Source organism: Pangasianodon hypophthalmus, chromosome 15 (assembly GCF_027358585.1).
Source record: "Pangasianodon hypophthalmus isolate fPanHyp1 chromosome 15, fPanHyp1.pri, whole genome shotgun sequence".
Taxonomy (NCBI): Eukaryota; Metazoa; Chordata; class Actinopteri; order Siluriformes; family Pangasiidae; genus Pangasianodon; species Pangasianodon hypophthalmus.
The window spans coordinates 2,025,402-2,042,224 of record NC_069724.1 but is presented as its reverse complement, the minus strand read 5'-3'; the positions used below and the strand labels follow the sequence as shown (position 1 = coordinate 2,042,224).

Sequence of the window (16,823 nt, the reverse complement as noted above, 5' to 3'; positions counted from 1 at the left end):
GGTTGATATGACGAAAAAAAAAGAGCTTTTTGGACTATGTTTGGCACAAAAAAAAAATAAGAGAGCTTATCACCCAAAGAACACCATAGCCACGGTGAAGCATGGTGGTGGCAGCATCATGCTTTAGGGCTGCTTCTCTTCAGCAGGGACTGGGGCTCTAGATAGAGTGAATCATAGAGAGCGCCAGATAACACTCTGTTTTGGCGCAGAACATTGCAGGGCTCTGTTAGACAGCTGAAGAAAATAGAAAACCTATTAGAAAAATAGAAATAGAAAGAAAACCTGTGGAACGACTTGAAGAGGGATGTGTACAGGAGATCCACTCGCAATCTCGTAGATCTGGAGCATTCTTGCATGGAAGAGTGGAATAAAATTGCCAAATCATGATGTGCTAAGTGGATAGACTCGTACCCAAAAACACTGAGTGCTTTCATACACAAAAGGTGCTTTAATAAAGTAGGTAAGGAGTGTGAACACTTACGAAACCAGGTTCTTGTTTTTCACTTGAATTTTGTTGGTTGTTATATTACATTAATGGTGAAAAAAAGATCTGATGGATCCTAGGTTCATTTTTCACAATAATCTGTCATTTTAACAGAGGTGTGTAGACTTTTTTCTTTTTAAATATCTTTTATATATATAGCACTACTACACTGTAACACTGAATTGGTACAACACGTCGTTTTCACACTTGTGGGTTTGTTTTTTTTGTCTGTGTTTTTTTTTTTTTTTTTTTAATTGGATCCGGGACTCATTTGAGCCTCAAGTATCGGTTATGACCGTGAACGCTGTTCTACGAGAATAATGTCATTTTTACAGAGAAATCGGAAAGCGTAAACTTCTCTGTCCGAACGCTTTGCAAAGCACCGTGACCGTTACAAAGCGCTGACACTGGAGACTCCTTCCATAAACGTTAAAATAAATGTCTCCTAATAAAAAAAAAAAACGTCACCACATCAACGATTTTCCTTTGTTAAACCGCACCATGTTTTTTAAATCAGTTTATTATTAGTCTTAGATTATGCAGATCATCCGACATAGAAGTTCCTGCGAATGAGCTGTTGCTATAGAAACAACAACGAATCAGAGCGTGCGCATTAATACATAATATATATAAACCTAGCGTTCATGTTAGAATTGAAACTACAGTCTGAGCCGGACTCTGTCTCCTGTAGTGAATCATGTTTTTTGTTATTGAATATCTACGTAGTGAACTTTTCTTATCTTTACTAATCTCGCTAATTAACATTCTCGTAATCCTCGACTCAGAATTGTTAACGCGTTTAATTACGAAAGTGCTTATGTGTAAGAGAACCACCGCATTCCTCGCTTCATACGTGTCCCTGATTACTATAATCTTATCAGTGGAATGATGTTTGCTTACATTCTTTCATGCGCATTTAATATTTGTCTTCATCCCTGACAGGGGCGTGTAAAGCGTGTAAGACTCGCGTTTTAATGTAACGCGTCCCTAGTTTGTAAACGCGGTTAAATAATTTTTTTTTTTATTCGTGCAGTTTTTTTTGTGTGTGTCATTTTGAGATGCCAGAGAGCCGTTGTGTGACAGCAGAGATAAGATAATGCCTTTGATTCGTGTTATCTCTCATGCAGTAAATTCCAGATCCTCATCAAGCAGTAAATATGACCCTGAAATTCTCAAGGCGGAGATTGTGACCGCTAAGAGTCGGGTAAGGAGCTCTATGATAAGACCTTTTCATTAATTCTGAGGTGGATATGCTTAGAAAGGAAGTTATTTACCTGCTAATCAGTTAATCGTAGCTAGCTGGAGCTACAAACATAACCGTTTAGTCAGCTAGCCCAGTTTATCTGGCTTACGTTACATTATAGTATATATATACATTATAGTATATATATATATTTTTAAGAGTAATATTTATTTACAGCTAGCTTGATAACTAGTGCTATTGTAGATCGTAAATCTTGAAATCATATTGGTTTAGTACGAAATTTTAACATCAAATTAAGGAAAAGTTATCACAATACCAACGACATCTCAGAAAAGTAATTTATTATGATATTGATATTTTATCATCATATCACTCAGCACTAATTTACACACAGGTGATGAAGGAAAACTGGTGGATCTTTTAAGAAGAATCAGGAACAAGTTTTTCCTTTAATTTGTCACGTCTGTATATACGATGGTCATATTTATTCTTCGGAAAACGCAGTTTTGTCTTATTTGGTCACCAGTTTTTTTTTATTATTATTTATTTATTTTTTATATAAAGTAGGCTGATGTAAGGAGGCCATTTGTGTTTCAGAAGTGCCGTAGAAAAGCCGATCTGCAATATTGCATCAGTTGTTGATTGTTTCAGGCTTTTTGTTTACATTTTTTTTTCTGAAATGAGCACCGCGACTTTGTTTGGAATTTGATTGACAGTAGAGAATGTGTGGGAGAAGATTAAAATAGTTTCGATTTGCTAGGGTATATTTTTAAATCAATTACTGAGAAAAAATTCAAGACAGAAATGTGTCGTGTTTAATCAAGAATCTCTTTGTTGTCTGTTTCGTTTCACATCACTGCTGCTCTCTTTCGTTCAGGTGAGTAAGCTGAAGAGAGATCTGGCCTGCATGAGGCAGGAGCTGCTTTATAAGGAGCAGGGGTTCGAAACGCTGAAAGAGTAAGTGCTACCTGACTTTCCAACACTATAACACTGCTCTAGTGATGACCAAATTTCTGCATTTTAACTTCAGAGTTATCCGTCAAAATACGCAACCTACAGATGAATCTGGAATGACTTGACGTGACAGACGTGTAGGTGTTTTAAACCCTCTGATATTAACGGACACAACTGGAAGCCCCGCCCCCTTTCCCACCACCATCTCGTCTCGTCTCGAATTTCTCACTTGAAACATGCGTCCTCGTTTTTTTTTTTTTTTTTCGTTTTTGGTCACGGTAAATAGAGAGTGTCTTGAGTTCATTAATGTGAAATCAAGTCTATCAGTGTGTTTGATTTAGCAAACATTGGACGTGTATTTAGTAAAGATTGGTTAGTTATATTTATTAGGGATTACAATGAAAATTTCACCCGAATATGGTCAAAAACGATGTTCGCCATCCGGCGCTGGTCAACGCAGATGCGAAACTGGAGTGTGCGTACTGTATATATACGGGGTTTTTACGGTAACTACTAGGCACTTGGAGAAAGAAAGAAAGTAAACGTTTCTCCTTTTGCGTACGTAAACTTTTCCAGTATCTACGTCCGAGGGTGAGTCAAACGGCGGTATAAATTTGTGTGAGAAACAGACTGTACCACACACATTCGGAGCTCCTCAGGAGTCTTCTACAATCTGCTATCAGGTCTAACGTCCCGCCTGCTTCTGCGTACTGGGGTCACGTTGCAGCACGACGATTCGCGGCTCCATACTGCGCATCACACCGTCGCAACCACAGAGGACCTGCAGTCCGAGCGTCTGCCACATCCACCGTTCTGGCCGGATCTCGCTCCGAGGGAGTTCCGTATCAGATGAAGAAGTGCGACAGATGGTGCATCAGTGGCTACCGAAGGGATTATTTTTTTTCTAGAGGAATACAGACACTCGTTAAGCATCGATCCAAAAGGAGATTATGCACAAACATGGTATACTTTGGTGTTTGGTGACATATTGTTCACCAAAATTATGCAAAAAAAAAAAAAAGAAGAAGAAGGCGGCCTGGTGGTTAGGGTATAATCTCGTTTTCATAAGTGACAAGTGTTTTGTGAAGGGAATATATCGAAACGCATTAGGCAGGTCTGTAAACGTCATCGTTTGTAAATAAGGCACCTTTAGACAAGGTTGCTATTCAGTTTTAATATTTTCTGAAGGAAATGTATACACATGTCAACTCAAGGACACTCCAGTTTACCATCACAACATTGTTCAGAGCTTCTCCTTCACCCCGTACACGAATCTTCAGAAATCAGAAATCTCTCTCGTTTATTTATTTTTTTTTTACCACTGGCTCCTCCAATTCTGTTTTCATTCACTCCCAGTAGAGGTGCCTTGCAATGCTGCAAAAAAAAAATGCTCTCAGGGGATGGGTTTGACTCTTGTTGACTCACCTTTACTCCCCTACTTTACTCACTCCCTCGTTCCCGTGCTGAAGAATGCAGACAGACCTGTTGCTCAGGCGGCACGCGTGACTCGCCGCTGACTCGTTTCGTTTGCCGTCTGCCGCTGAACTGAGTCCACCCTGATCCCCACTGCAGCCTTCCATAAACATTGAGCTCCTCATCCCATTATAAAGGTGTTATTTAGTGATTTCGTGAGTCACCACGGTTTGATTAAGTCAACATTAAGGAGCTCTGTTCAGGAAGTTGTCTGTTTGACTTCATGTATTAGCTTCTCTTTGAATAATTACATCAAGGCTGCTGGTAAACACCACGTTCTGTTTAGTTTGAAGATCGCCCCAAGCAGTCGTCACAGCTGCCTCCAAAAGTGTCTAACATAGTCATGAGTGACAGCCAGATACATATAAGCAAACATATGTGTAAGACACTGATATTTACCTGCCAAATATTAGTCGTTCTCTCACACTCAGAATTCTGCTTTCGCTCAGAATCGACCACAAGCTGGCGAGCGCTTCGTACGGGTACAAGCAGCACGAGGCCCAAGCCATCCTGAAGGAGGTCAGGACGATTAAAGATGCCATCAGCTCTGGGGAAAGAGAAAAGCAAGAGCTCATGCAGGTAAACGTCGACACTAACCTTCCTGCATTGAACAACTGGAATTGTATAAAGAATATTGGCTTTATTTTGTTCTTCACTTTGCTTTTGTGACTATACTAGTGATGTCGTGTTTACCCGAGAGAGAGTGCGTGGTGGAGTTAAGTAGCTCAGGAATGTTAGGGTGAGGTAATTTCTTTGCTGTGAGAAGTTATGCACAAGGTGAGGCTTTACTCTCAAGGATGTGCTCGCATGTTTTTGTGCAATACCTAATGGAATAGCAGAGTGCTGATGTCACACATCTGAATACACACTGTTAGCTGTTAGACGCATGCTCTCAGAGCAGCTGGATTAGCATGATATCACAACTTTTCATCATACAGCTACGTTATACGTTCGGATTAAAAGACGCCATCTTAGTCCAAATGTACGACGTACCTGTGTGACGAAAAGTTGCGCATTTGGATTGAAATATTTTGGATTAATACATTTTTCGTTTCATGATTTGGGAAGTTTTTAATATCTAGTGGAGCTAGTGATACACACGCTAGGAGACTAAATACAGCAAGTAGCTGCAGTCAGACATCTTTCTTTTCCCAACATGATGCAACATCTGCATGGAAAACCACGTGTATGTATCCAGAAGGGAATAAAATAATCAGACGAGCGCCGAGTTTGGTGGAAAAACTGCAGGACGTTCAGCCTGTAATTTTCTCAGAGGACGGAGAAGAGCACCGACATGGCCGATACAGACGGAAATAAAATCACAGAGGAAATTAGCCCATGTACATTTAATCCTGTCCGGATAGGGCCTACGATGGGGAAAATTGTCTTTATTTTATAATTTATTTTTAGTAAGATATTATTTATAAAAATCCAGTCATTTAAAAATGGACATTCTCTCATCGACTGTAGTGGATAATGTTTACAGACGGCTTAGTGATGGAAAATGATTTCACAGTTCGTGAAAATGGCGCAAATTCGACAGCAGACACGGATCCGGATAACGAGACGCCTGTAAGAAGTTCATGCTTCCCGGAACGGACGTTCTGTTTCCTGTGCAAAAAAAAAAAAAAAAAAAAAAGATATTTAGCAAGTGAAAATATCTTGAATGTGGGCAAAATTATTCAATATTTCTTATTATGAGATTATTATAAATCAAATATAATGTTATTCAGCCTGTTTTAACACGCTTTTACTCCTTTCAAGCTTTAAATTTTATTATTCTATTGGCAGATCTTTTTTTTTTGTTTTGTTTTATTTTGTTAAATTATTATTATTTATTTTTTTTAATAAAAAAACATTTGCCAATAGAACACAACAATTTTCAAGCTTGAAAATGTTTAAATATAGGTCTAATAATTGTATATTTGGTTTATTGTAATCTTGTAGTAGGAAATACAAGATAAACTTGCCTAGGATATTTTTGCTCGCTGTCATCTGAGAGACCTTCCAGTAATTCACGAACAATGACGCAGTATTTGCAATTAATTAATTTCCCTGAAACATAACACGGTTATATTTCAGGGAAGTATTTCAGGGCTCAGCTGTGAAACGCTCCAGAGTTGCTCTTTTTTTCCTGTAAAAGTACACCATGGGTTCCGCATTTTATTTATTGGAATTATTAACGAACAACAAGTTGTACTTTTGTCTGTTTATGAACGTCCATGAAACAAGTCATCACTTCCGTTATAGCAGTTGGTCCCTCACCAGCCTTTCTCTTATTTTCTCTCTTCTGAAGTTAATAAGACAAAAAAAAGTACAGCTTGTCATGTTACAGAGAAACCGCAAAAATCGAAAACTCATTTGTCACAAAAACGGTCTAAAAAATCTGTTTATTGTTGGACTTAATCTTTGTAAGAATCTGCCATATGAGTCCTTGTGAACGAGTTGTTACTATAGAAACGATAACATTTTAGAGCAGGCTCATTAATGTGTTTTGCCATGGATCCGGCACTATCATCAGAGCCGTACAGTTATAGAAAATTAATCAACACCTTCTGATCAACTGAAAATATCTTCAGCCATTAGTCTGTTTTTTTTCCCATTTTAATTCAGTTGTTATATCTGATTATAAAATGATGAGATGTAAAAACGTTTGTGTGTCTCTTATGCACTGTAATCGGGTATATGAATAATAAATAAATGAACCATAATCCTGAAATAGGCAAAGAAAATTCTGGAACATCTGGAAGACAATTTTGATCAAATTTGACGCACGAACTGAAATAATATTTTAGTGAAGCCAGCCAGTCACATCTTTCCGAACTGCTGCTCATGCTGCCTCACAGGGCGGCGTAACACACTCTATCCGCCCTCTCTCGCGCGTACACGACCTCACAGACGCCTGCGATTGGCCAGTGTCGCTGTGATTGACAGGGGAGAGAGAGCGTATGCCCCTCCCAACTGCTGTAGCATCGTCGGGATTCGAATTTCCTGATGAAAGTGCTAATAGGGTTATTTTTTGGTTTCATACTATTAGGAATGTACCACTAAGCAGCTAAGTCAGTCCTAATCCATGAGTTTATAAGCAGAAGTACTTATTATGTAAAGCTGAAAACCAGAAATTTAACATTAACGTGTCTTTCTGTAGATTTGTGGCTAAGTGTTTGTGGCAACATCTTTTTCTCAGAAACTGGCTGTGCTGAAAGATGGCTTCCATTTGGATTACGGCTCTCAGACTGAGCTGTGGGCCAGTAACCCCTCTCTGGCCAACTCCAACCTGTCGCTCCCTCGCCTCTACTCGGACGCAGAGTCCCAGACGGACATACCCGCTGAGGTGAGACGGCAAAGCCGAACAAACAATATACTAAATGTTTTAACAGGAACAGGCACGACTCTATCTCTGTCCTTACAGGCTTCATTCCTTATTAGCAACACTGGCATGTTTTAGTGATGGTTCATTTTCAGCTTTCGAGAACTCACTTGCTTTTTAGTCTTCCTAGGAATGATTATTTGTGCGATCTGATCATTATCTCTTTCCTCTTTTCGAATCAGTTGGTTTCGATCTCCAATAAGCTGGCTGAGAAAGTACGACTGAGCTTGAAATATGAAGAAGCGAAAAGGAGGTATGGCTCGTTTAATTACGTGTTTTATAAGATAAGAGTGACTTCCTTTTGAAATTCCACAGGACAAGACAGAGGATGGAGTGAAAAAAAAAAAATCCTACATGAATAGTGAGAAACAACCAGAATTTATTTTTTAAAATGTCAAGTCATGCTGTTGGGGTTCAGAATCAGAAAAGCGGTTTTACCACATACGATCGAATCGGACATGTTTCCAAGCTAACAAAAGACGGTTATTGTTACAGACTATTAAGAGGGATAACTGATTCCAGGATCTCCGTTTTTGCATCTCTGCTAGTTAGCTAACGGTGATATCAGTGAAGTTGGTGTGCTAACTAAGAATTTAACAGCTTAACTTCCTAATTTATTTTGCTTTACCCAACGCTTCGTAGCTACACCAAGAACCTAGCTAGCTGATGCTAGAGATCTAGGTTACGTTAGCACTAGGTAACTGAGGAGTTGCCTATAATGGACACGTGTAGCTAGCTAACTTAGAGCTAACAAATGTGTTTATGGCGTCTGTTTAGGCAGCACGTCGGCTTCAGGTGCCTCAACGACGTCCTCGATGTCGTAATCGTAAACATCACCGAGCTATAAGAATCTTCTAAAGTGAAAAAAAATCATTTAAGTGTTATTTCAGTCGAATAGCACTCCTGTGTTTCAGTGCTAATCTATAATAATAACATTTCAGCTAAACTCAATCCGATTCCTCAGTAAGATTCTTCAGTCACGTTATAATATCATAAGTAGCGTCAGGTTGCTAGGTTTGCGATGTAGCTACAGTTTCTATGAAGCATCTTTTAAGTGGATTGATGCCTTCTGTTCATGCTTCTATGTCTTTAAGATAATCTTGTATGTGGACTGGCCATGCCAGGGGTCGTAGTCAATTAGTTTAAACCTTTGAGCTGAACAGAAAACTCAGAAAGTTGTCTTTAGTGTGTTAGGCGACAGCTCCTGTAAATTCAATATATGACAATTCCAGGGGTGTAACGATACGTAAAATTCACCAAAATATGAATTTCAATACGATATATTTTTGATACAGCAAAAATAAGCATTAACCGTAACCATGCCTTAGGTTCACATTTTCAGTTGATTTAAAAAAATCAGGATTTTAATCTTAATGACGGTTGTTTTCGTGACCCATTCTAACTCTATGTGGCTAAAAGTATGTACACCCCTGATCATCACACCCATATGAGGTTCTTCCCCAAACTGTCTGAAGCACACAGTTGTATAGAATGTCTCTGTATGCTGTAGTGTTACAGTTTCCCTTCACTGGAACTAAGAGGCTCGAACCTGTTCCAGCATGACAATACCCCTGTGCACAAAGCGAGCTTCATGAAGACATGGTGTGTGAAGGTTGGAGTGCAAGAACTCGAGTGTCCTGCACAGAGCCCTGACCTCAACCCCACTGAACACCTTTGGGATGAACTGGAACACCGACTGAACCCCAGACCTCCTCGACATCCCAACATCAGAGCCTGACCTCACTAATGCTCCTGTAGCTGAATGAACACAAATCCCCACAGCCACGCTCCAGAATCTAGTGGAAAGCTTCCCAGAACAGTGGAGCTCATTATAACAGCAAAGGGGAATAAATCTGGAATGGGATGTTCAACAAGAACATATAAGTGTGATGGTCAGGGGTGCACAAACTTTTGACTGTATAGTGTATCTTATTAGTTTCATATTATCTTTTTATATAAAATTACTGCAGAATTGTTCTTGTTTTTTTTGTTGCTTCTTTCCTTCCGGTATACGCATTCACCTCTCTGCTTGTTTTAGGATTGCAAACATTAAAGTCCAGATAGCCAAGTTGGACAACGAGTCGTGGCCCGGTTTGCTGGACCCTGAGCGAGACCGGCTCATTCTCATCAGCGAGAAAGAGGAGCTGCTGAAGGAACTACAATACGTCAAACCCTGCAAGCGCGCTCCCAGCGATGCCGAGAAGATCGAAACTGAGAAAAAGCGTCTGGAGCAGGACCTGCAGGCGGCACGCGACAGCCAGAGCAAAGCTCTCACGGAAAGGTGAGGGACGCCCACCTGAGGGAAGATAGACAAAAACGCAGAGACGGTAAAATTCCTCGAGGGTAATGAGTAAAACAAATACTGTGGTATACGGTATTGAGCGGAATGCTACAGCGAAGTTAGGCAAGCGCTGCATTAATGTCGGTTATAGATTCTTAGCTCTCTTGGGCGGTAGAACGGAGCAGCTGTTACGGAAGACTGAACTCATTTGGGATGCTCCTGCTGTCGCCTGGGGAAGTAGGGCATTCGCTTTCAAAAACAAGGTCAACTCTCGCAATAACACATCTGCAAGGGGAGAAAGACCGAGCTGCCGTTTATAACGAATTATCTGCTCCTTTAATAACGGAAGCGTGCTGATTCGCAGTTTTCTCCCTACGGCTTCCTGAGAGTGCAGACACCTGCATCTTCAGGTCAGGTTTCCTTCCTGAGAATGCCAATTAGCCCTCTTTGTTCTTTCCCTTCTTTTACTCTTTCTTGCTCCTTCCCTTTTTTTGTATCTTTCTGTCGCTTCTTGTCTTTTCCTCATTCCTCCTCCTCCTCCTCCTCCTCCTGGACTATTTGAACAGGCCGCTTGTTCTGTACACTAGATACGGTATCCTCGTCGAGCTCTCGGCGTTTGTGCTCTTCCTGTAACCCGAGCCGTAGAAGGGATGTAGGTTAAACACAATGGCTGCCTTTTTTCTAGGCCTTCTGCTCCGCGACATTCCACTGTAACTTCAGCCAAACATGAAGGAAGGACAGAATACAAACATCTAGCAGAATGAATGTCTTCTGGCATGTTATTGTGGACAAAATAAATAAACAAATAAATAAAGCTTTGACTAATTTCAGTGCAAATGCTGTTTTCTTATCCGTTTGTGCCGCAGGTTGACGTTACATTGCAAGAGGAACAAATTGGTGAAGGAGCTGGAGGACGTCGTGAGGCAGGCGTCCTCGCTGCACACCCAGCTGAAGAGGTTAATACTATTCCATTATGTACAAAAACCGATTATCTAGAAATGTTAAGTCTTCTCATGAAGAAATAAATATTATAAAAGCATACTCCTTTTAAATATTAGCAGCATATTTTTCTTTTGTTTTTTCAAATATCAGTAATAAGCACCCACATAACCTGCGCAACATTTGCTTCAACAAGGTTTTGTTGCTATGGTTCGTTCTCAGATCAGCCCTAATTCATTTTCCTTACAACAGCAGCGTATAAAGCAGAGATACCCTAGTGCATGTGGTTAATGAGCCTGCCGTGCTTTAATTAGCTTGTTTTCATACAGAATGCATTTTACGTTATGGAAATCTGAGGAGGGAATAAGGAGCCGAAAATAGAGTAATAATCCTACTCTGCTTTTCTAACTGCCGCCTTTGCTTTTCTGCCCTAATTTCTGTCTTAGCCTGTCAGCTAGCACGCTGTCCTGTTCGTCAGGCAGCAGCCGAGGTTCTCTGACGTCCAGCCGCGGCTCGCTGGCCGCCTCCAGCCTCGGCTCTCTGTCGTCTCTCAGCTTCACTGACGCCTACTTGGAGCACCAGACCGAGCTGAGCGACCCGGATTTCCAGGTCAAGTTGGACTCGTTGCTCAACGAGAGCACTTCGTCTACCTACAGGCCCTCCAGCTCCATCCCCACCATCCACGAGAACGAGGTGACGTCGGGGCCGGCCGCCGGCGCCGCAGGTCAGGGTGCAGGCCTACGCGCTCACGTGCTCCGTCTATCCGAGACACCCCGCTCCATGAGCTCGCTGTCTCCACGCTCATCACTCTCTTCGCTCTCTCCACCCTGCTCACCCCTCGTCCCCGACGCCTCATCGCTGGCCGGAGAGACTTTTTCAGGTTCCGCCTCCCAGCTTGACCTGGAGCTGCAGGCCCGGCTCAGCGAGCTCAGCCTGCAGGGGGACGCTAAGCAGGATGCCACTAAAGGTACAGGGGGAAAATTTAAACACATCACCAGCAAGCCTAAGGACGGCACATGTCTAAAGTCAGCTACGTTGAACGTACATTCATAGATTTTGTTCTGTATTAATGAATTCACAACGTTGTCCATGATGGAAGGAAGGGGGCGGGGCTTCCAGTTAATATCGGAGAATTCATAACACCTTCGTAGATCATTCCAGATTCATGTGTTGACTGGATCATCCTGTTTTATTGGGAGAAAAAGACTGCTTCTTTGTCATATTTTTGGAGTCATAGCGTGCTTTAATGTTAAATTGCGGAGTTCTTACTCAAAATGTGAAAAGGCTGCCAGGTCCGGTCGTATTATATAATATAGTATAATTGACGTAAACGTCACTGGATATCGTGGCAGTGTATTATCATGTAGAGATGATTAAATCGTTATAATGCACAAGTGTAGACTACATAAACAAGTGGTTTGTGATGAATTCACTTTCTTGTGTAAGTGACTTTGGCCTCCACCTGTGTGGAAGTTCCAGCAGGTTGATTGAGTTACGGATCGTTACTACTTAACCCACGGTGTGAACTCAACCTGAGCCAGTAAAGCGTCAGGGACAGCACCGACAGTGTCACATTACTGCTCTTTTCCCTGTGTGTGTGTGTGTGTGTGTGTGTGTGTGTGTGTGTGTGTGTAGATCTCGATTCCCAAACAAGGGTCCTGGGGTCCGGCTCAAAGAAAGTGGGCGTGACGTCGGCCGTGTCGGACGAATCGGTGGCGGGAGACAGCGGCGTGTATGAGGCTTCAGAGAAAAGGTTTGTGATCAATTTCGAAAAAAATTCGAATGTAGAATCGTGGACACTTTTATAATCGACAGTCGGCTAGAGAATTATTGCCACCTTTGGTAAAAATGGATTAAAAACTGTTTGAAAACGTGTTAACGTGATGAACATCATCATCATTTCTGACTGAAAATATGCGAAAGAAAATAAATATGTATTTTGGAGAAGAGTTTAACAAAACCACATGTCAGAAATTATTGCACAATTATTTGCACATCTCTCTTTGCCAACAAAACAGCCTTCTTGATCGGATTGAAGGATAGAGAGCAAAGAATCACTCTTCAGTGCAGAAATTTTACTTTTTATTGCCTTGGAATAAATTGACGTCGATTACAGTTTATATTTCTGGCTTATTAGTTTGGGTTCGTTTATCCCACGTCTCCTCAGTGATAAAACTCTCGCATCCGGACAGCAATAAAATGACCACAGGAGGAGTGAGGAGGAGTGAGGAGGAGTGATTTTCTAGCGGGTTGTATTTTCTACAAACTCAGATGTTTGGAGCGTGATCATATGACCACATGACGATTCACAACATGGAGTCCAGTCGGTCGAAGAGGCACTGGAGTAGAGAAAAGATGCTTTATCTTAGTCCAGTTTTGGGGGCAAACCAGGGTTCCAGCAACAGTTTGAAAATACAATAAACCAACAATCACAGAGTATGCGAGATTTCACAATAGGGGCAACGATACATGCGCTACGAGATTAAATACAACAAGTACCAGCAGTCAGATGTGTGTTTTTTTTTTCTTTTTTTTTCCCCACGAACACCAGGCGACATCTGCATCTGCTGTGTGTTTTTGGGGTGTTAATTTTAAGATCTCCATAAAAATTATTCATGAGAGAGAGAAAATGGGTCAGTCAACAGGAAGTAGGCTTGTGTTCCCTCCTGAATATTTCATTAGAGCGAAAATCCATCCATCCATTCAAATCCATGGTAACATGACTGTGATTTTTTTGTAGGATAACATTTACGGTTAAGGTCAAGAATTATTGGCGCCCTTGGTAAAGATGGTTAAATATAGCTGTGACAAAATGTCCTAATGTGATGAATTAAGCCCTATCTGGACAGTAATAAATGTACGTGGGGTAATTTCCTATTGTACAGGAGCTCTTCTGTCATTTTATTTCCTCCAGATCGGCCATGTCGGTGTTTTCCTCCATCCTCCTCTGACTCAGCGTTCATCTGATCATTTTAGTCCGGATTCACATGATTTTCCGTGATTTTTCTATGGTAAAAATGTCTGACTGCAGCTACTTGCTATATTTAATCTCGTAGCGCACGTATCAGTGCCCCTCGCCCAGACATTAAACACTTCCTGATTTTGCAAAATGGATGCTTTAGAGGAGGCACTCAGCCGTATACTCGGCCTGTGCGGTAAAACCTCGACTGCACATGCTACCTGGGAAAGTTTTCAGGAGATGGAAAATAAAATGTAAAAAAAAAAAAAAAAAAAAAAAAAAAAAAGCGAGATCCCACAGGCTGATTAAAGGAGCTGTTTTAATGACAGCTAAAGGTATAAAGCGTTACTTTATTTCTACAGCTGCACAATATCACAACTTTTACTTTCCTTTAAATAATGACTAATCACTGAGAGTTCCTTAAATATCTAACGACGCACGTGATGTGAATATCCAGGGTTGTAGAAAATCAAATCCTCTAGAAACTCTTGCCCAGATGCAAGAGTATGGTCACTGTAAAAAAAAAAAAAAATGTAAAAATGTATTCCCCCAGATGAACTAATCCCATCCGAATAGGGCTTTTGACACAGTACTGTTTCTGTAATTTCATGCATTAACTGTTCAACTGTTTTGCTGGTGAAATAAAATTTAGACTGACTGAACAGTGAGATTGTGAGATGAGTTTAAGATGTTCTGCCGACGTCCCCACAGGCCTGGAGTCGCCGCCGAGCAGCTGTTGGTTGATGAAGACGGGGGATTAGTCAGCTGCGCTCAGATCAGACTGGGCCTGAAGTACGAGGCTAAAGAGAAGCGCTTTGCCATCTTCGTCATGCAGCTGACCAACTGCAGCACGCTGTCTGTTCCTGCCAGCCAGAACATGTACGTCTCCTTTCTTTCAGACACCCTGCAAACGTTCGGCTGGAAATGAAGATGAAAAATTACACACCTTTTATTTTTCAGTCACTTTCCATTTTTAAGTCTTGCTCTGTGTGATATGGTAATAGCTCAGCCATAACGAGGAACTGGACAGCAGCTTTCAGATTTTCTGGCACCACTTGAACTTCGTCGTAGTCTATATACCACACTTGGAGTACATGTAAAGCCAGTTATTTATTTTAATCGAACTGTAACCTGAATAATAGGTAATAAATTTACTAAAATTACTCTGTACTAATGCAGGACTAAATCTAGCTATCGTAGACCTAGCCTCGCCTCTTTACCAAGCACTTAAATGACCACTAAAGCTACATAACTTCTTAAAACCTCTAAATCCTGTACTTTTTGCTGCTTCAGAGCTGTTGGAGATTTTGATACTTATGTTTAACAGTCATTAATTGTTTTTTTTTTAAGAAATCATTGAAAGGACTGTGTGATTATTATATATTCATGTTTTTTATATGACAGTATAATAAGTTAAATCAGTAAAAATCGGAAAGATCTGGATGACGCATTACTCTTATTAAGGTGGAAATTTGACCTGTCAAGCTTCCACCTTTCGATTTAACAGTAAATAAATAAAAATGCAAAAAAAAAAAAAAAAAAAAAAAAAAAAACGTGGACTTGAGGTTTTACTGCTAACCAGTGAATGGATTTTCAGTTGTGAAAGCAATAAGATCTCTGCAACAAGATACACATTAAAGTAAGTCATACGCAAGATATTCCCTAAACGATTAACTCCTACATTATTAAGTGTTATGTAAGATGTGATCTCTCATGTCACGTACGACATCGTGTGCCTCGGGGTTTATGCTGCGTTCGACTTAACTACAAAGTGGAGAAAACACACAGATGCCTCCACGTTCGTCTTTTGTCAGCTAACTGTGTTGACTGATGTATATTTACCTCCTTCTTAAAGACTGTAGCGTCAGTGTTAAATATTTAACAAGTGAATACATCTGTATGTTGATTGATCCAAAGTAAATATTTGAGTGTGTATACAGTACAACGCATTTAAAGGTAAAGAAGTGACGGTTTGTTTACTGTTGATTCTCTGAGCGGCCATTTTGATTTGGCGTCACTTGCTGAACTGAGGGTGTGTTAAATATCTTACGTGAACGCTACCTCGTTCCTGTCCGCAGGTACGTTCGGGTGGTAGTGCTGCCCTGTCCAGAGGCCACTCGCTGCCTGTTCCGCACACGCAGCTCACAGGCTCACGACACACTGGAGCTCAACGAGGTGTTCGCCGTGCAGCTTTCCCCCACTGCCTTCAGACAGAAGACCCTCCGCATCGACGTCTGCTCCACCACCAAGTCCAGAAGAGAGGAGTGTCTGGTAGGTGTCCTAAAGACCGCAGGTCAGCGGCGTTACCTCACGAATTCATGCTTCGTGCTTCGGTGTGTAATCATGCGGGTCTGTTAAATCTTGCTGTTTGGGGTCAGTAAACCTGAAAATACCTGTTTGTGAGGTTGTGTCACTCAGAAAAATCCGAAAAGAATATGACTTTTATGAAAAGTAAAAGTTAAAAAGTAAAAAAAAAAAGGTAAAGCGTGAGCGATATGACAAAAATATCACAAGTATCACGATAGACAGGTTTGCCAGCAAAACTGTAGCATTAAAAAAAAAAAAAAAAATCAGGATGCTTTTTATTTGATGTCTACGTATTTTTTTTTTATATAAATGTAAAAATTGCACAATTTTAAATATTTTAGCTAAAATAATGCTAAGCTGCTATTGATTATTTTATTAATTTTATTTATTTAAAAAAATTAATTTATTAAAAAAATATAACAGGATATCCGCGATGTTTCAGAAAAGCGTATCATGACATTGTTTATCTCGATATCGATATTATGATGTGATATCGCGCAGTCCTAATAACAACACGACTAAGAGTAAGGACTAGGGTTGGGCGATATGATGGTGTAATATCGATATCGTGATAAACTATGTCACAATACACTTTTCGGAGATATTCTAGGTATCATGATATCTTTTTCAAACTTTAATAGCAATGACAAACTCTGATTGGAAGCTGATCTGATTTTGTACTTAACCTTAAAAATCATGCATTTTTTTTTTACATGATATAATTGTAAAATGTATTTTTAAAATATATTTTAAAGAATTTATTTAAAGGATTAGAAGGTTTTTTTTTTTTTGTAGATATTGTATTTTTTTTTTTTTTTTTTTTTTTTTTTTTAACATGAAACACTAATGTTG

The 16,823-nt window shown here is 40.3% G+C and overlaps 1 protein-coding gene across 1 annotated transcript in view; it reads left to right on the top strand.

The window, feature by feature from the left end:
- wwc1 (WW and C2 domain containing 1) overlaps window positions 1-16,823 on the top strand; it is a 42,952-nt gene that overhangs the window by 14,718 nt on the left and 11,411 nt on the right. The window contains exons 4-14 of the mRNA XM_026938978.3: window positions 1,612-1,688; window positions 2,566-2,645; window positions 4,565-4,694; window positions 7,303-7,449; window positions 7,668-7,738; window positions 9,524-9,766; window positions 10,633-10,722; window positions 11,152-11,672; window positions 12,341-12,458; window positions 14,376-14,543; window positions 15,743-15,935. Coding sequence (XP_026794779.3) covers window positions 1,612-1,688; window positions 2,566-2,645; window positions 4,565-4,694; window positions 7,303-7,449; window positions 7,668-7,738; window positions 9,524-9,766; window positions 10,633-10,722; window positions 11,152-11,672; window positions 12,341-12,458; window positions 14,376-14,543; window positions 15,743-15,935 — 1,838 coding nt within the window. The remainder of the gene's footprint in view (window positions 1-1,611; window positions 1,689-2,565; window positions 2,646-4,564; window positions 4,695-7,302; window positions 7,450-7,667; window positions 7,739-9,523; window positions 9,767-10,632; window positions 10,723-11,151; window positions 11,673-12,340; window positions 12,459-14,375; window positions 14,544-15,742; window positions 15,936-16,823) is intronic.